General features: G+C 49.1%; 5 protein-coding genes across 5 annotated transcripts; 2 read left to right on the top strand and 3 right to left on the bottom strand.

The window, feature by feature from the left end:
* Nucleotides 1–1,740: 1,740 nt before the first annotated feature.
* Pdw03_7341 (Fungal transcriptional regulatory protein, N-terminal) lies at nucleotides 1,741–4,295 on the top strand (the record flags this gene model as incomplete). The annotated part of the gene is made up of 7 exons (XM_066101629.1): nucleotides 1,741–1,905; nucleotides 1,985–2,097; nucleotides 2,146–2,997; nucleotides 3,057–3,143; nucleotides 3,199–3,494; nucleotides 3,558–4,017; nucleotides 4,106–4,295. 7 exons carry the CDS (start codon nucleotides 1,741–1,743, stop codon nucleotides 4,293–4,295), a joined length of 2,163 nt encoding a protein of 720 aa, XP_065956712.1.
* Nucleotides 4,296–4,630: 335 nt separating this feature from the next.
* Nucleotides 4,631–7,644, bottom strand: Pdw03_7340 (Vacuolar protein sorting protein DigA; the record flags this gene model as incomplete). Its single annotated transcript, XM_014678508.1, has 3 exons — nucleotides 4,631–4,715; nucleotides 4,774–7,354; nucleotides 7,428–7,644. 3 exons carry the CDS (start codon nucleotides 7,642–7,644, stop codon nucleotides 4,631–4,633), a joined length of 2,883 nt encoding a protein of 960 aa, XP_014533994.1.
* A 377-nt stretch (nucleotides 7,645–8,021) lies between these two features.
* Pdw03_7339 (Ubiquitin Carboxy-terminal hydrolase family protein) lies at nucleotides 8,022–10,579 on the bottom strand (the record flags this gene model as incomplete). The annotated part of the gene is made up of 5 exons (XM_014678509.1): nucleotides 8,022–9,118; nucleotides 9,182–9,854; nucleotides 9,918–10,286; nucleotides 10,348–10,434; nucleotides 10,508–10,579. The coding sequence occupies 5 exons, from the start codon at nucleotides 10,577–10,579 to the stop codon at nucleotides 8,022–8,024; spliced, it is 2,298 nt and encodes a 765-aa protein (XP_014533995.1).
* A 3,150-nt stretch (nucleotides 10,580–13,729) lies between these two features.
* On the top strand, nucleotides 13,730–14,956 carry Pdw03_7338 (mitochondrial 54S ribosomal protein uL5m; the record flags this gene model as incomplete). The annotated part of the gene is made up of 3 exons (XM_014678510.1): nucleotides 13,730–13,980; nucleotides 14,084–14,779; nucleotides 14,833–14,956. The coding sequence occupies 3 exons, from the start codon at nucleotides 13,730–13,732 to the stop codon at nucleotides 14,954–14,956; spliced, it is 1,071 nt and encodes a 356-aa protein (XP_014533996.1).
* A 368-nt stretch (nucleotides 14,957–15,324) lies between these two features.
* Pdw03_7337 (MAP kinase kinase kinase SteC) lies at nucleotides 15,325–18,175 on the bottom strand (the record flags this gene model as incomplete). Its single annotated transcript, XM_014678511.1, has 4 exons — nucleotides 15,325–17,595; nucleotides 17,655–17,806; nucleotides 17,865–17,938; nucleotides 17,994–18,175. 4 exons carry the CDS (start codon nucleotides 18,173–18,175, stop codon nucleotides 15,325–15,327), a joined length of 2,679 nt encoding a protein of 892 aa, XP_014533997.1.
* Nucleotides 18,176–18,858: the final 683 nt, after the last annotated feature.

Below are 18,858 nucleotides of genomic sequence, written 5' to 3'. Positions count from 1 at the left end.
AGCCCAAGCTTTCATTCCCTTTGAAGATTTCCAGTCCATATGTGAACGCTCAGGACTTGAGGATCCGTTGAAGGACCCGGTGCACTGCATATGGCCCGTGCGACTACGGAGCACGGAGAACGGAGTACTACAACATACATGTGCCCTTCACGACATCAACGTGCATTTGCATTGCACGATGGGTGCAGCACATTGTAGGGCGATCCCAGCCTCCTGTAGGTCTCTTTTTCTCCGTGTACGACTCCGCGCTGCTGCAGGAAAAGAAATCAAAGATTGGAATTTCCAAGGTTAATGCAAGGGTCCTTATTGTTTGAGGCTTTTTTGGGGGGGGGCGCATTGTGCGAGAGAACTTTCATGCTGTGTCAGTCTGTTCTCGACAGGTCGAGTTCTTCTTACCGTTGCCGAGTCAACCCGGGCATATCTCCCCTCCTTTTTTTTTTTTTTTTTTTTTTGCCTTACAGAGAATCGATCGCCTTTTCTGCGGGGAGGCAGGGGGTTGGCGAATTGCCTACTATGAGGTGCAGCACATCTGCCCTTGACAGCGCCGTTGCTGTGGCTTACTGTCGCATCCTGTGACTCGATTCGACTTGGTATGTTCCATTTGAGTACCCATCAGAACACTATACATCTGAATTTAGCCCAAGCTCGAAAAGATACAACATAGGTGGCAACGTAGAATCCATAACCAAATCACCGTCCTCGGCCTCTGAATCCCACGCCACATTCCACGGGGTCCTGTCAACGTCATTCCACCCTGATTTCCCCCTTTCCGCTCAAGGTGGGTTATTGTTGCACTTAAATTAACTATCAACACTGTAATTTAAAAAAAAGACCTGAGTGACGTTGAGAGACCCATTCAAATAATGAGTCGGGTGGAGACCTGGCAGGACCAACTGGACCTTTGGGAGTCATTTCTTGTTTCTATTTACGACACAGGGAGGATTTTGGGTTTGGGTAGGTCCTTGTTGAGCTCCACATGTATCTAGTCCGTAGACTCGGTGTTTATTTGGGCCTGGCGATGCGTCTTGTCGTTCGAGTATGTGGCGAATGGAACCGCAATGCCCATGGTCCTATTGGGAATCGGCCAACGGATTCACAATCTGTCCCTTGAAGTTAGGTCTAGTCCAACATTGAATCCAGCAGTGGATCTTCAACAATCAGCACTGACTCCAGGTATACGGTGTACTCCGTACAAGGTCGTCGCTGTTGACATGATGTGGACCTGATTGTACACATGGCCACGTAGGCGGATCACATAGGCTGGTTGTCTGTCTTCGACCTTCGTACGGAGTACTCCGTACCTGAGACAGATTGTGCTGGGTACTTTACCACTCCGTAGATGTCGATGGAATTTTCCACTCTGTTTTGTTTCCAGTACCTATACCGAAAAGGAAAGGCCCTTACTGTGTAATGTTCACGTACTTCCCAAGTGGTCAAGAATATTATCGTACTATCATCTACAACATATATCTTTGATCACCCAAGACATCTCGTCAACTTTGTTTTCAAGGATATGCGAACTACCCAAAAATTACATAGATCAAGAGCTTATACACCTTAACATATGCATCGTAGATTGATTTATTCCACCCCTTGAAGTCGCGACGGAGACGATGATTCATAGCAGGATGGCCTCTGATTGGCCGAGAACCCTCAGTGCTCCGCGATAAAAAAAAACCACGACCGACTCAATATCAAACCCCGAGGATGCAGCAAGAGAAAGTCACTCGATGATGCAAAATGAGCAAGCGGTCGCTCGAGGAGTCCAGGGCAGGCGCGCATATGTCATCCGACCCCGATAACAATGGCTTACTGCACATTCAGGACCTGCTCTCTCCGGGCGAGGAAGAGCACGGTCAATCATCCGGACCCTCCAAGAAGCCCAGGAACTTTATTGCTACCGTTGTAAGTGGTCTCACTGCTTCACCTATTCTACTATACGACGCGACCGTGTCGTCCGGAGGCCGTTAACCCCCAGTAATAGGCGTGTGAGACTTGTCGTTTGAAAAAGACGAGATGCGACGAATCACGGCCAAGATGTGGACTATGTAAGTCACTTGGCCTAGAATGTATTTACAATGAGCGTAAATCTTCAAAGTAAGTCGTCCTCGGTGGGGTTTGTTTCAATGGCTGATACGGTTACAGACGCGATCAATCTCTCACAATGATCATGAGCACTCTTCATCGACTGGAGACAAAATTAGAAAACATCCCAACTTCTATTTTGAGTGATCTGCAGTCTCTTCGGAGCCAGATTCGTCCTCCTACTCATGAACCACAGACGCAGCTATCGCCTGCCTTCGGCGGTGATGGCAACCAGCCTCTATCAATGCTGCCCCCTATGGGGGATAACTTCACACCCGCGGCAGCTGGGGATGGAGATGACTTTGAATTTGAAGAGAATCAAACAAAGTCAGACTCGGCAGGCCGGATCTCTATCTCTTTCAGTCAGCACGGTGTCATAGTCTGGCCTGGAGCAAGACAGATCCTCCCAAAGCAGTTGCTAGCCGCCTACGAAATGCTCGGGAAAAACTATGTCATTGAATTGGAATCAACACGGCCTGCGCTGCCGATGTTTGCCAGTCCATATCCGTTACAAGCGGGTGATCACTGGCTAGAAGTACTTCCGTTAGCAATGATCAGAGGTCTGGCGGATGCATTCTTCAGTGTTTTTAACCCCTCCACGCCGATTATGGACAAAGGGTTCTTTTTTTCCTTCACTCTTGGCTCCGCCATCGAGAGTGGCTTTGGGTCTAACCTAGAGAGCTGTCTAGTGCTTAACGTGCTAGCATTGGGCTGTCTCGCTGTGCTCGCCCACCAAGAAGGAAACTATCCTTTGCCAGGTGCTCAGGGCCATCGATTCGAACCCCCAGAATGGATGAACGTGGTTTACGAAGAGCAGCCTGGACTGCGATTCTTCAACGAAGCTCGGCGACGTATCGGCTTCTTGATGTGCGACAATGATATCCAAAGTTGCCAATTCTACCTTCTTTCCTCGTATGGATCCATGCCCCAAGCTTCCTCCTGTGTGAAAATTGATACTCATCTTCTTTTAGTGTATATTATAGCCAGATTCCCCGTCCGATGGACTCTTGGACAATGATTTCTCGCGCTGCTACTTGCTGTCTATCAATGTTGACGAAGTGAGTCCTGCCCTATAAATTTCAAACGTCTAGGATGATTCTGACTCGTACGCAGCCATAATGTTAATTTCAACGAGTGGGAAGGCGATATGAAATCCCGTGTATTCTGGAACTGTTTAATGAACGAGACCATTCTCGTCCAAGAGCTGCACCTCCCATCAAGCGGCCTCTCCCGTCTCGAAGAACAAGTCCCAATTCCAAAATTCATCGGCTTTGAAACAACCGGCTACGCCTCAACCCGTTTCACCTCATCGGGCGTAGTTGACGACTCATACTTCCAATATCATTTCCTGGCTCAGGTAGCCCACCGCATCATCCTCACGCGGATCCGCCATTCCCTCTACTTCTACTGTGAGTTATCCTGCCATTCCCTCAAAGCCAAACTCCATCCTCTCACACTCATCCACCATCTAGCGGACTCGGGAACCTTCCCCCTACCGGCAATAAACACTGAGCTGCATCATCAACTAGAACAATGGCGCACCAACCTCCCAGCAACAATCCAATTCAACAACGCCCCCTACTCTTCCCACCCAACTCCAGCAACCCCCTCCATCCACCCCTCTCCATCCGCCTCAATAGCATCTCCAGCGCACCTATCTTCCCCGCGACCAAGACAAAAAGATCCAAACCAACCCCTCTCCCCAGCAATAGCAGTAACAGACGCCATGCTCAAGGGCCGACACATGATCGCGCGCTTCCACATCGGCCGCCCATATCTATACAAAGCTCTCCGAATCCCGCATCTTCTAACAGATGAAGACTTGGTGCAAGTGCGAAGCGGTCTCCAGAATGCAATGGACTGGCCGATCACTCAAGGTATCTTCCGGAAAATGAAGAGCTGTATTCCGATCAAGTTTGCTTTTTGCTCGCAGTGAGTGGCTTCTATATTTCCCTTTGCGTCTAGATGTTACTATAATAATATGTATGAATGAGTTGAGCTGACTTTTTCTTCGCTCAAGATTCTTTGGTCAAATCCTGCTCTTCTATTGCATAGCCCATTCGCCAAGTGCCCGTCTCCGCGAGACACTGCCAGATGGCTGGGAACGCTGGAATGAGGAGATGTTGGTATTTTTGGAGGATTGTGCATCGCACAGTCCGGCCGTTGCGCAGGATCTGCAACTGTTGCGGTATCTGTGGCCTGAGAACTAGGGATTCTGCGCTTTTATGGGGTAGGTGTATTTTTTGTGTTACTTGTGTCCCTTCCCATGTTCTGGGAATCTGTTTTGTTTGCGCATGGAGTTGGGTAGATTATTCACAGTGTATCTCCTGTATTCACGTACGTTATTTCTCTTTCAAGTGTGTACAATTTAATGTGTGGATCCGAATCACATTCAGTACAGCTATGTCTATATACGAGGGCTATGCCTCATTTATCATGTAGCGCCTGCTTCAAACAAAGAAGGGCATTGCGGAAAGCGAAGGCGAACCCAAAAAAGGTGTCTGAGCACTACTCCTCATGCCATGGCGAACATGGGAGATGCACATCAGAGAGCCCAATCCTCGGACGTCTCCGATTTGGCGATGAAGGGTTTGTCAATTTGTTTGATGGCATGGTCACCGCAGAGGATGCTGTGAGGAAATAGGGTCAGTGAGATACACTACTGATGTTGACAAGAAGGACACATACCAAGCTTCAGCGACTAGTCCATCTAATTCCTTAACAATCTCTTCACGCCGCAAGGAAGAGACATCGCCACTGCTGAGCTGCGCCTGCAAATCTCGGATATACTTTTTCTTGCCCCCAGCGCCATCCAAGACTTCCCTACCCAGACAGTCACTGTGGAAAGCATGCTGGCAGGGAAAGACTAAGAATTGACGGCTGAGAACGGGTAGCGAGCAGATCCAGCACCTCTCACCCGGCTCAACAATGGCGTAGCGAGTATCGAGACCGGAGATTTCACCGCGGATTTGGCGGGCTGTCAGGGCCGAGTTATCCATTTCCTGGCGAAGCGAGTCGATGTGGCGTGAGTAGTCCTCCAAAGCAGAACAAATCTCATCCTTGAAATCGTCGATGACGACGAAATCGGGGAAGAATGGGATCAAGTCCTCGATGCGGAGCAGCTCGCAGCGGCGCAGGAATTCAATCGCATCTTTGATACCGGTGCCCGGTTGGCGGATCTTTTTCTCAGCAACGAGGAGCCAAAGTTTTTTGCGGAGCTTGTCGTTGCCCTCCGGGCGGTCCGCAACGATCGCGGCGAGTTCTATGTCTTTGTGCTCCAGGGCTAGCTCTACAGCTTGTAGATACTGTCCCATTGTACTGTAAATGTGAATGCATGACTGGATTCGTTGGTTTTGAATGCACAGGCGAAGTGCGAAGTCTGCATCATATGGGGGTGGGGATGACGGTTGCGATTGGAGATAGGTAAGCAGTCCAGCCTCAGATGATGAAGGACTGGAGGCATGTATTGAGATCAGGGTGTTGTGGACTGCTGCGGATGGATTTGGGTGGTTGACAATGATAAAATTCAGATACCGGACGGCTTGGTTCTGGTTGAGGGAGGAGACGCTAGCAGATTTGTTGTAGTTCAAAAACGCGGGGATCAGCCTCTCAGGATCAAGGTTTGTCTGTCGCATGAGGATATCAACCAGGTCCGTCGGCTTGTGTGTCATTAGCACACTGCTGTATTTGTAGAACACATCGGCTTCGCTTTGCCGCTGCAGAACCTTCAGGGCTTCCAGCCATTTCTCGCGCTGAATCCAATACGATAGAACGTAGTTGTAATCATTCGTAGCGGTTGCGAAGAACAACAACTCCTCCTCTCGCCCGTGGCTGCTAATAATGTCGTATACTGTTTTCTTGTCCAAGTCTGCCTTGTAGCTGTTCACAAACTCTTGAAAATCAGCTCGGATGCTGCCAAGCTGATCTTTGATCTCTCCAGGGCTTGTGCCTTCTGTCAATTCGGCTTTGGTGGCAATATTGTCATCGAGAGAATTCAACTTTGACATGAACAGTTCCACAAGCCAGCTCGCAACCATTATTCTTTGCATGAGCGAAGCCTTCTTGTATGTTGCCAGCTGGGAGAGGAGGTAGTTCCGCAAAGCATCATACTCTTTATGATCAATCATGGTAAGGCAAACCTCCTCGAACCCTTTGCTGCTCTTGCCCCATACTTTGGCTGCCTCGAGGAAGTTACCCTTGCTTGCCAGGAAATCACCCGATGCAGTCATGACGACATCTCGCTGGGCGGCACCTCGGGCATACTGAAGGGCCCCATCAAATTTTTGCTCTTTCAAAAAGATTTTCCAGACATCTCTGTCCTCCTCACCTGCTACAACTTCAAAAATGGCCTGGCTGGTGAAGAGCCAATATGTGTTTTTGGAGAGATCTGTCAAGAGGCCCAGGGCACTTTGCCCAGATTCCAAAACGGGTTGATCGTGGACAACTTCCTGGCTGAGACGATTGACTGCGACCACCCTGCCCCCAACAAGTGCTAGGACATGCCATTGTGACAGAGTCACGGCAGAAATGGGGTCTTGTATCAACTTCCGTCCTCCTCGCGGTGATTCTGAAGCTGGAAACACGGAGCGTGCAAGCATATTTGCGGTCTTGAATGGAGATTCCGACGTAAGTGGGCCATGGTAAATCCCCTCAGAACTGAGCCACGCAAACTGCTTTTCGGCATACCCCTCGGCCTGGTTACTCTCTGAAATCGTGGGTGAAATGACCAGCGAAGATGGCGCAGACGCAGACGGGTTTGGAAGTTCGTGAGTCACTGGCATCTCGCGCTGGAAAAGCTCCAAATACACGCCGCTTTCCCTCCCATGCCTTGAGGCTCCTGTTCGGCCAACGAAATGCAGCAACTTCCCACAGGTTGCCAAAAGTACCCTTCTTTGATCAGTCTTGGAGGACACCGGTTCCGCTGACATTCCAACCACCGGAGAGGCGCCTGGCACTTGGTATACCGGCGTGGTATACTTCTCCTGCCGGTAGCTGGAGGGTTCAATATAAGTCTCGTAGACATTGCCATCAGTGGCACCAACCAGGATCTCACGAGTAGAAGCGGTGGGTAAAGATGGATTCCAAGCAACACTTTCAATTGACACGCCTTTTAATCGTGACAAGGGTTTTGGTTGTCGCGACGGTGACTGGGCATGGAGATAGTAATTTTCACCGAGAGTTGTGGTGATTATCAAATGAGAAGCGGACGGATCGAGGAACATGCGCTTAATCACACCAACCTCCGAGGATTTTTTGGGCAGATCAATGTCTGTTATTCATGAGCAAGGTTATAACAGTATGCCGCGGGTGGCATTTGCTGCGGGGAAGGCTCGGAAACCTACCTTCGACATCTTCAGGGGAGTCAAGATCTATTCGGAGGATGCGATTGGTTGATAAGGCTAGCACAAGTACATTATTTGCGACTTGCGCTGCAACGAAGTCCGCAGCGACGGAGAAGGCCAACTGCACCCGTTCAACGTCGAACATGGGGAGGGAAGAGCTCGAGGGCTCCATCAAGTTGCTCGGAGCAACATAACTGCTGGATCCGTCCAGCGCCATGGTGCGCTAGCTGTAGGGGCGCTATGTCATGCCGCTTATACAAGAGTTGAGGCAAGTCGAAGGTTTTGCGAGTTAATGCAGGATGGAATGGGTCCGTGAGGTTCAAGGAATGCGGAGACACTACTAGTCTTGACGCCTGAGGCCAAGATTTTGGATCACCAAATCAGAACTACATCCATGCAAATGCTCATTACTCCGTAGGCAGATCCACGACCCAGCAAAAAAGACACAATAATTATAGGCCCCTGTTGATTTCAAACTAAATTACAAACACCAAAGTCACTCCGCTCATGCACCATGGGTATCATTGTGAAACAGGAACAGCTAGACTGGGTATCTCAAAAAAAAAAGGGAAATCCTGGCATCACCAGCCTGGCTCACATCACTGCACATTCCCGATCCAACATCCTGCTCTTCTCCTTGGATTTCCCTTTATTCCTCTCGTGGTTCTTCGTTCGGCCTCTTCCGCGCTTCTCCTTATTCTCAAGAGCAGCTGACCCAAGTTTCATGTCGTCCACAGTGTCATCAATCTCAAATGCAGACTCATCCTCTTCATTTTTCTCGGCAAATCCGTCATTGCTAATTTTATCCCGACTGAGTCTTTCAGCAAAGCGTGAAAAAGTGGCACTGATTCTATTTTCACCTGTTTGGCTGCCAGCGCGGCTTCCGGGATTGCTCTTGGCCGACCGAGACCCACGGCGCGAGAGGGATATTCCCTTTGTGCTTCCTTCCTCCATCGGTGCCAGCCCAGGCGATGAGGACGAAATAGAGCGCGGCAGAGGACCGGCCGAGTTGCTGGTTTCTGAAAATGCTATGCTGGATCGCCTTGCGATGTTGGCTAGTGTTTGCGCACTAGTCTCGCATGGCCCGGTAACCTCAACACTAGGTCGGTCAGAAGTAAAGTCTTCGAGACTGAAGTCTGTTTGGTCGCCTAGTGTACTGCTTTCTGACGCCCGAGATGATGGTGGGTTTGGAATGTTGGGCGCAGATGGATCTTCGCCGATTGGAAGAATTTGGTAGAACAGAAGATAAGGCGATTCAGTCTTCAATGCGTGATCAACATCAACCAGTGTCACTCGCTCAGCGGCGAGATCGTCGAAGCGCATCCAGTGTTTTGATGTCTCAGGGATTTCTGGGCCAGCGGTGATAGGAGTGCCGGTATTGGGGCAGTTGGTACCTCGAACAATGGAAATGTAATGCCCCGAGTCGACCGAGTTACCCCTATGGCAAACCAGAGCTTGCAAAGAGAGTTTAAAGCTCCCAAAGATAGGAGCATTCGCATCCAAGTTGTCATCTTGGATGAAGTGAGGCAGGCCGATCTCAACTGGTATGTCAATGTGTGTATTGAGCCTGACTGCCCTCCCGTCTGGCAAGAAGGAATAACGTTTCAGACACATCCCGAGAATCGGCCGTTTTGAGGAAAAATGTGCTGCAACTTGCGCATCGTTTGTTGGTGTGTTGTCGGTATACCACGCTAAGCAAGAATCAGATCAGTTCACGCAAAAGTCAAAGAACAGGACGAAAGGTGATGACATACGTATCAATCTAAAAAATTGCCACGCAGGCATCATTACCTCCTTCTTGTATGAACCCCTTCGCGATTGTGTACTTTCACTGGTATCTTTCTCCGGATTTGGATCCCTGGCGTTCGTGTTGTCATTTGAATCCGGAAAGAACCGCTGACGAACAATACTGCCACGTCGACCAGGTGTCCGACATGCTTCGAGGGATTCATTGAACTCACTGAATGACGACCAAGGGGTTGGTTTTTCAACGCGCGGTGAATTTGTTTGAGCACGAGACATAGTGGGTGTGGTCTCAATTTCCACTGTTTCAACATGTGACGTGGACCCCTTGGATATGGAGAGGGAGTCCCTCGACCTGATAGAGCCAGTGGTGTTACGTCGTTCCATGTGTCGTTTAACTTCTATCATGTTATTGAAGTAAGCTTCCAGGCAATCTTCCAGTGTGAGTGAATGTCCATCAGTTGGCTCGGGCGGTATGGCAACCTCGAGAAGTCTCTCATTGACGAACTTATGGTCGTCACTTTCATCCTCCTTTCCAGTATGATAGATGTCCATCTTCAAAGTGAGAAGTGGCAATTCTAACTTTTCTGTGATGAAAGTGAATGCTTCTGAGGCATCCTGTTGCTGAAGTTTGGCCGCGTCTTCCCAGCCACATTCTGCTAGGGCATCCTGCAGGTGTTTTGTCTGAAGCCAACTAGTTAATAACCGATGTGAAAGATACGGACAGCCACATGGATTGTAACTAACCATGTCTGTGGTGATAAGCTTCCCTGATCGTAGCAGATTCACCCATAGTCTCAGAAGGATTGCAAGCTTTCGACGAGGCTCATCATTAAAAGATTTATAGAGAATGGCCTCAAAACAATCAAGGCGCGCAAACATGGCGAACAACAAGGCGTCCAAATAGCATGTGACTCCGTGGCGATTCTCAGCGCCTAAGAGCTTGGTGTTGGGTGTGTAATTCCTGATTATTCCTTCGATGGAGTCCTCTAGCAGAAGTAGCAGGCTAAATGCTTTCTCTGTATCGCCTTGCGTGGTTTTCAATGCATAACTCATATGCTCTTCCTCTAACGCAGTGATTCCAAGTTGTTTAATTCGTTGGGCGAGGGCTTTGACCTAGGTGTGGATTTGGAATATTAGACAGGTGCAAGCTGACCCCAATGCACTCAGGCCATACCTTCTTATCATGATCATCATTTTCTGCTAGAGTCGTCTCTGACTTGAAAATTCCTTGGAATGGAGGACGTGAAAGTATACGAGATGCCTAGAAGTACAGAGGATTAGCCAGTCTGAGATCTTGTTGAAAAGCATCATCAAGGAGTTCTACGTGCGCATACCTCTTCTTTGCTTTGCTTGTTCAACTTATTGTGCCGGTCGCGACGCGTCAAAAACCGATGGATGCCACTCATTCTTGCGGGTGGAGAAAAGAGTCACCCCTAAGAGCAGACTTTCTAGATTGAATCGAAGAATCCCAACATTGAAGAGATGCGGGGGATAAGGAGACCTGTAAACTAGCTCAGAGCTTAGTTAAGGCTGCAGGATTCCTGAAAAGTGCATGTAGGATACATCATAAGTAGAGCTCTCCTGACATGAACACGCGTCGAAAAGAAGCAACTGAGACAAGTTGAAGTTGAACCCCTTCGGGTGATCTGCGGGGCAGAGCGGGAAGAGACACCTAAGGCAGGAGCTCGACCTGTCGGCTTCTGCCTTGTCATTTTTGTCCTAATCTGGGCCATGTCACCGCCTGAAGAGGGCGGTGGAGGACGGTGACATGGCTAGAACTTCGACAACACTTCCAATGAATATAACATATGCAACATAAAGATAGGTAAGAGGGAAAAACAACACATTCACATTCATATTCAGCATAGATCAATCCATCCCACAAGCAAATGTAGGAGTGTCTTGATCATTAACACCTTTGTCCAGTAGGTGTCATTTTTAGACTGATCCTCATCTCTAAATTCTTCTAAAAATCAAACCACTGCAACCAGGTTGGTGGCTGAAATTGCAGCTGCCTTTTTGAACACTAGTGGTGTTCCTTCCAGAATTTGGTTTAAGGCTTCCTGATCCATGAAGACAGGATATCCATGTTGAACTAGGGCTACAACATACGATCTTATAGAGAGGCCTATAAGCTCTACTTGTTGAACATTTACTGTCTCTCATTTTACAATTACCTCAACTATGCTCTGTACATAGTACCTATATGTACACAAGTGTAAATGCAATTATTCATACCGCCAAATCCACTGGTTCAAATAGTCGTCCAACGAGGATCCTCTTAAGTGGTCTGATCCGGCTGGGTAAAGATTGCTTGGCCACCACCCAAGGAGCAATTTTGAGCTTTGAGTGAGCATTTCCGCCTAGTCAATTAACTTCATCCAACTATTTCATACCTCATCAAAGGTCTTTTTTGCAGTCGTAAGCGCGGTAAACGACTTCGGGAACAAGCCTCATGTTTTTGGCCATCAGAGGTTGGTCAAATCTTCGCGGGTATAGATAGCATCTGTCCTGAACTCGAAAATAGACATGATTGCCACTCCGGAGTGATTCAATGGGCCTTGAATCAAGATTAACGACCGTTATTGAGCAGTTATGTATCAATCAGATTCCACACCAGGGAGTCACGCCTGACCTCTCGATGTATAACGTATTTCACAAGCGAGCCGGCCACCCCAACCAAACCTACTAATTTCAAATACATACAACTCAACCAAAACTCCATTAAATTAAATACACTAAAATGATCTATTCTCTGGACATACATTTCTCTTATGACCCTGATTTTTATATAACCCGCATGTTGGTAATGCACTCGTTCGGGGCTGTAAAGGTGGCGAAGGCCTTCTCTGCCAGCGGGGGGGAGGCGCTTCAACCGATTTAACCGGCTCAGTAATCAACTAAGAAGCTTCAAGAACTAAGAGGCCTTCTTCAGTAGGTATCTGCCTCCGGAATCTAGTACGCTTTTGCTTCTGCTTCTTGTTGACAGCGCGTAATTCGCTTACTTCTTTCTCGAGAAGTACGGCGGATCGTATAGTGATCTAACTGTCACGGTGCGAACCGTGATGCTTAGTAAGAGGAAGATTCCGGCACGTGATCTCCGACCTGTTTATCTGAACTTCAGTTCTAGATCCTGTTGTAGCTCTTCGAGCTACGTCTTGTATAATAGCCTGCCCCTGCCTGTACCTGTCAAGTGGAATCTGATCTGCTATGACCTGTTCCTACCAGTCATCTCCAATCATACCGTCCTGCCAGCCCGCACCCTGACACTGACACGCCTTTAAAACCTAGTTTATAGCGGAATTTAGAGGACTTAAGAGGGCTATTTGATCTTATACGAAGTAATGCTTTAAATGATAAAGCTTGCTTTTATAATTGGATATAATTTAAAGGGGGGTTTAGGTCCTAATCACTACCCTAGCTAGAGGGGGGGTAGTGGACTTCCGCAAAGCCCGAAACCCGACTCGACCCTCAAAAGGGTCGAGTCGGGTTTCGGGCTTTGCGGAAGTCTATCTCCGGCTAGTATATTCACTCCTTATGATAACCTTTATAGTAGCAGTTAACCCTATAGCGAAACCGGTTTCGTTAAAGTTATAAATATTATCTTAGTAAATCCTAAATTAAAGAATAATTCTTTAAACAAGATTAAACCACCCCTAAATAATCTTTAGGTCTTCGTATTTCGCACGCTCGTAATTATATCGTTTCGAGAACCGGTGTCACGGTGTGAACCGTAATGCTTAGTAAAAGGAAGATCACGACACGTGATCTCCGACCTGTTTATCTTGAACTTCAGTTCTAGATCCTGTTGTAGCTCTTCGAGCTACGTCTTGTATATTAGCCTGCCCCTGCCTGTACCTGCCTGTCAATGGGAATCTGATCTGTTACGACCTGTCCCTGCCAGTCATCTCCTATCATACCGTCCTGCCAGCCCGCACCCTGACAACCGGGAGGAAATGAGAGGGTATCGTTTTATATAGTTTGTAACCTAATTTTGGCCGGCTAAAAGAGCCGGGGTATTTCCACGCTTTTTAAGGAGAAGATTCGCCATTTCTCGTACTACAGAGGGCCGGGGGGCTACTCCACGAGAATCTATAGAGATTATCCATTTTTAAAGGCTTTCCTCTTTAAACTAGGTTAATTTATGGGAGTTAGCGCGAGAGTTCGCGCGATGTTAGTGGCCACGGAGGCGGTCTTGGAGAGTCGAACGTGGTACGCTAAAAATACGCGCCAGCTTACGAATTGAAGAGATTTCTTGATTCTTAAAAGCCTGGATAGCTAGTAAGATCCTACCCCCCTGCTCTATTGAATTTCGAAAGGATTGAGTACGAATTGGTGGCATAGTGGGTGGTTGAACTAACTAAGATCTAATTCATGGACGCGTTTTGGTTGGGGTGGCCAGCTCGCTTACCGAATCCGTTTCGTTAGAGGCAGATTGGTGCCTTTTTTACAAGGCGAAAAAATATGGTTACTCACGTGACAGTATTATCTGCGCGAACAATTTTTGGTAAGAATCCGGGATGATCACCACCCTATCGCACCCAATTTCTCACAGAATGGCTGCCAGAGAGCCATCCAGGTACCTAACAAGGGCCTTGCCACGTGCCTCAGTTCCATCAGTTCGTCCTCGGGGCTTTTTGTCGCGCCGCAACGTCTCCGATGAAGCCCCGGCGAGGCGTCTGTCCGACCACCTGACCGAGTTGGAATCGGCATCGTCCCTGTCAACAACTGTCCCCAACAGTGCAGCAGCATCATTCAACCCGCTTGCACGGGCAGCCGCTCGCAAGAACCAGCTTCCCCGAGGCCGGTAAGAGCCCTCCGATTACATCTCCAGTTATGCGCATCTGCAGACATGAAACCCATTGAACCCATCCAATAAACGACAACTAATCTCGACCTCTTCATTACAGATACCAATTCCGCTCCCCCAAATACAACCGTGGTCCCCTCCACCCTCACCAACCGCCACCACCATCCCACCCTTCCTCCCGGCTGTTCGTCCCAGGCCCCTTCTCGGCGCCCCGAGCAGAGCAGACCTTCGACTCAACCGTCGCCCCCGATATCATGACCCTGTGCTACGTGCACACACCACCAGGCTTCAAGCCTCCCCCGAAATCGGCCCGTCTCCGCGAGTGGGACGATAGCTCGCCCTACCATAAGAACCGAGTCCTCCGCGGACCCCGTGGCGGCGACGTTCTGCGTCTGCTCCGCAAGCCGATCAAGTTCAACAACATCCCGGAAATCGAGCGCATCACAATCCACAGCTATGTTAAGAACGCCGCGGCTGAGAGGAATTCGTCTTGGCTGCACGTCGCTGGTATTGCCATCCAGGCTATCTCCAATGTTCGTGTAGAGACTTTCAAGTCCAAGTCTAACGTTGCTCCTTGGGGTATTGCATCCGGCCGTGACTCTGTTGCTGTTAAGGCTGAGCTGTTTGGAGAGAATATGTACCACTTCCTTGGTAAGCTGGTTGACGTCGTCTTGCCCCGTATCAAGGATTGGGAGGGTGTCAAGGGATCCAGTGGTGATAGTAGTGGAAACATTACTTTCGGTCTGATTCCGGAGAATGTTGCTCTGTTCCCGGAGCTTGAGATCAACTACGACATGTAAGTGTATTCCGCGTTTCCATTGTTGTGTCAAGGCTAATCCTACTTCATAGGTATCCTCCCAAGATGATTCCTGGTTGCCACATCACTCTCCACACTACCGCTAAAACTGACAAGGATGCACGGCTCCTCCTGAGTGCAATGGGTATTCCTTTCTACGGCAAGATTGTTAACTAGGTCGTTTTTACCTGGTGACTACTGACTACTCTTGGCTTTTATTATATCTCTTTTTGGGTAGTCTTGTGACATCCAGCATGTAACTTTAGAGAAGACCTGCGTAATGGTCGTTGGGATTATTTGGAATCGTGTACTATCTTTGGCCCAAATTCGATCTACATTTACAGCGAACACCAGTACACAGAAGGGCTGGAAAGTAACAACAGGGCCTTGCTCGGTTACATCGAGTACTACCGCGAAAGAACCCACGGGACTGAGTTAATCGTTCAATGGACGGGCGACTAATCACCGTTATACGTCATATCATATTACATACATACATCGAAGATACACAGAAGAAAGGCAAAGGAAACGGTGGCTACCGCTGATTATGCGGTAGGCGCAGACAGGAACTTGCACTGGAGCAGTTCATCAGCACTAGGCCGCTGCTCATACTCCAGATGGAAAGTCATGTCGAGGAAATCTACAGCCTCCTGGCTCACATTGTCTGGAGCAGGAGGGCGAGCCTTGTTGCTGCCAATGGCGAAAATTGCTTGCAGCTGGCTGCAATCCGGGAAGGGGTGAGCACCAATGAACATCTCGACGACGAGACAGCCCAAACTCCAGATATCAGCTTTTTTGGTGTGCGCGGTTTGTCGCACGACTTCTGGTGCCATCCAGTACACACTTCCCTGGAGGGATGTGCGGTGGATGTGAGAACCAGCACCGTCACTGGCGCGGGCGCCGAGGAGGTGCGATGCTTCAACACGCTTGGAGATACCGAAATCGGAGATCTTGACACCGCCCTTGTTGTCAACTAGAATGTTGGCACCCTTGATATCACGGTGAATGATATCCCGGCCGTGGAGGTATGATAAACCGGCCAAGATTTGTCGAACGAAGTTCTTGACAAGAGGTTCTTGGAAGGTATTGTATTGCTTCAGCATTGTAGCAATTGACCCACCAGGCACATACTCCAGGAAAATGTTGAGATACTGGTCGTCGGCGACGGTGCCAAGGTATTGCACAATGTTCGGGTGGGACATGCCTTGCAACAACTCGATCTCGTGCTTAAGAGCATTGACCATGAGGTTTTTCCGCTGGTCAAACTCGGTGCCCTTAGTAGCAGATGGGATTTCAACCTGTTTGACAGCCATAAGCTCTCCCGTAATAGCATGAAGAGCCAGGTAAACGCTTCCGAAGGATCCCTCGCCAATTAGAGATCCCTTCATCCAGTTCTTTGGTGCGAAATTATTTCCAGCCAGGAAGTCTACAAGGACATCATCTTCTTCCTCGCCATCCTCGGCTACAATCATGCTCATCCGATCGTTGAAGGATCCGCCATCTGTGGCTGCGACACTGAGACTTTCAAAGCTCTGGCGCGACTCGCGCGATGGGTTTGGTTCGTCGGAGCCACTCTCAAAGGAGATGTATGACTTTCGGTTAGGTTCAGTGGGTGACTCTTCCTGAAGTGGCTGAAGGGAACTGGATGCAATAGAATCCCGATATGAGGTTTGAGGTAGGTTGAACTTGGAAACTGAGATGGGTCGCGGGGCTCGCACTGCCTGTGCCACTCCAGGCCCATGGAGCCATGCATCGGCAATGCTGGGAATTGGAGGTATCTGGGGCAATGGCGGTAGAGGAGGGGCATCCTTCATGCTTGATGCCACGCTGTAGTTGCTCACGACACTCATGCGACTTGCGGCACGACTCAAACGTTGAGATCTACGCATGGTCTTCTCGATGTTTTCTCGATCATGACTGGGGAAGAATGATTGTAGTTCGTGGATGATCATCTCACTTGGGGGTCTCTGTCCGAAGAACGAGCGGAGTTTAGCCACAGGATTGCGTTCACTGTTCGGTCCTTGCGATTCGTCGGCACTGGAGTTGGATGGGCGATGTCGAGGGCCCAGTGGAGAAAGTGGCTGTTTAATGTTATGCCAAGATTCGCCGGTAAGTTGTTGGATCTTGTGTTTCTGGCGCTGGTTTGAATTATTCAGAGCGTGTTGGTGGGTAGCCTGGCTCTCATCGTATGCAAGCTGAGATGCACGACGAAGCTCGTCTTCATCGGGCTCCCCAGCATGTATCTTCCGTAGAATCAAGCGACCTCGCTCGGACCTGTTGAAGCCATCGCAGATTTCCATGAGCTCTGATTCGGTGAGCTTCCGACAATTTGACTGTTCTGGGTCTAATCCGTCCAAAACATAGAAACAATAATTTCTGTATTGGTGTTCAGGAAGCTGTAGTTTCTTCAAGACACACAAAATAACTTCATCCGGTGTTCTGCAGTTCCGAATGTCCAAGACCTTGGTTTGTCCACCGGTGTGGATGACACGAATTACAGGGGAGTTTGACGGAAGGGGCCCCATCGTGAGACCGTCAAGACTAGGGTTGCGAGGATGGGAGCTCGGTCGGGCTTCGTTCGGTGTACCGGGATTTCGGCCAGAACTTGAGCCACCTGAAGATGGATGATTGAGGTAGTCCTTGCGCCATGGGCCTCTTTCGGAGTCAACGGCGGGTGGTGACGCAGGCTGAGACAGAGATTTGCTGTTCAGATAACCATCATCAGCCAGCTGAGATGTGCGTCGATATGGTAGGCGGGATTGAGTAAAGCGGGAGGAATTTGAAAGCGCCGTGGCTTCTAGCGCAGCTAAGGTATTCTGTATCGAAAATTAGCATAAAGTAGAGAGAACGACCCATATCATGCCACGTAACCCACCATGTTCTTCTGTCGGGACGTTGTTCCGGACTTGTTTCTGAGTTGCTTGATAGCGATGAAGATGCGCACTCGGTCGCCCACCTTCTTGATGCCCATTTCCTGCAGGATCTTCTGGTCACATTCAAGCAAATTGTCCCCATTGAAATTGTTGGCTGTATATCATGAGTGGTGTTCTGGGTGCAAAGTTGGGGCGACCGTGCGTATGCGTACCTCTGAATATCGACTCATATTGCCCACATTTAATGCTGTGAAGCCAGGCAACCACACGTCTCTCGTCCCAGGACCTGTCGATAGTCAGAATCACTGTAAGATCTCGGTTCGTTTCTCAAAAAGCCTCACCGGATCGACGCAAGCTCATCTTGCCCCTCCGAAAGCTCCGACTTTGTTGGGCTGGCAAACCCCATCCCATCCTGAGCTCGTGTAGCCGTCGCGGGTCTTTGGGACGAATTGGTGTGATATGCGCTTGGTGTTTGAGATACAGAAACACCCGTAGGTGCAGAATACTGCTTGGGAGCCAACATGGCTAAATCAGACCAAGCGAATAACTCGTCGAGTTCACGCGCTGGTCGCTTGCGATTTATCGGTACAACGTTCTTTCCTCCACACTCTCGGGGGGAAGGGGAGGGGGTCCTTGGTATCTAATTGAACGGGGGATCCGAAGAAAGATGCGGCGTCAGTCAACGCATAACCTCGGTTCCCTATTATTCAGTCAGCCTCATGTTCCAGGTGGTTTTGGTTGTCACTCAGCCCCGGCGGGGGGAGTTGCTGAGGGGTGGGAAGAGGTAACGAGACAGTAGAGACCACTACAACGAATTTTGGAAGACACTGACCAGGGTAAAACAATGGGTGATTCTAGCAGAGCGGGCGAAATTGAAATAAAAGGGACCTCAACGATGCGGCTTACCGTCTGAGCTTTTTTGGGGGCGAGACCGGGGCCACTTGATGTGGTTCGGATCGGGTTGTCGAGATCACAACTCCCCACTTGGGAATGAAAAGGAGATTGACAGAAACAAGAATCGGAGGAAATTTAAAGGTTTAAGAGATGAAGGTTCCTGGAGTTGAGATATGAAACCTCCGGCTGGAACATCGGAAGTTCTCTGACTAAGGTGGTACATGTAGCCTTGGGGGTCTGGTCGCCCGTATCAAGGGGGACTAACATGTTTACTCCATGCGTTTTTATCTCTGAGCTGTCTCATCTACCTTT

The sequence above is a fragment of the Penicillium digitatum genome, chromosome 2, assembly GCF_016767815.1.
Source record: "Penicillium digitatum chromosome 2, complete sequence".
NCBI lineage: Eukaryota > Fungi > Ascomycota > Eurotiomycetes > Eurotiales > Aspergillaceae > Penicillium > Penicillium digitatum.
Note: the sequence above shows the minus strand (reverse complement) of the source record. Positions and strands in the feature narration are given on the sequence as shown.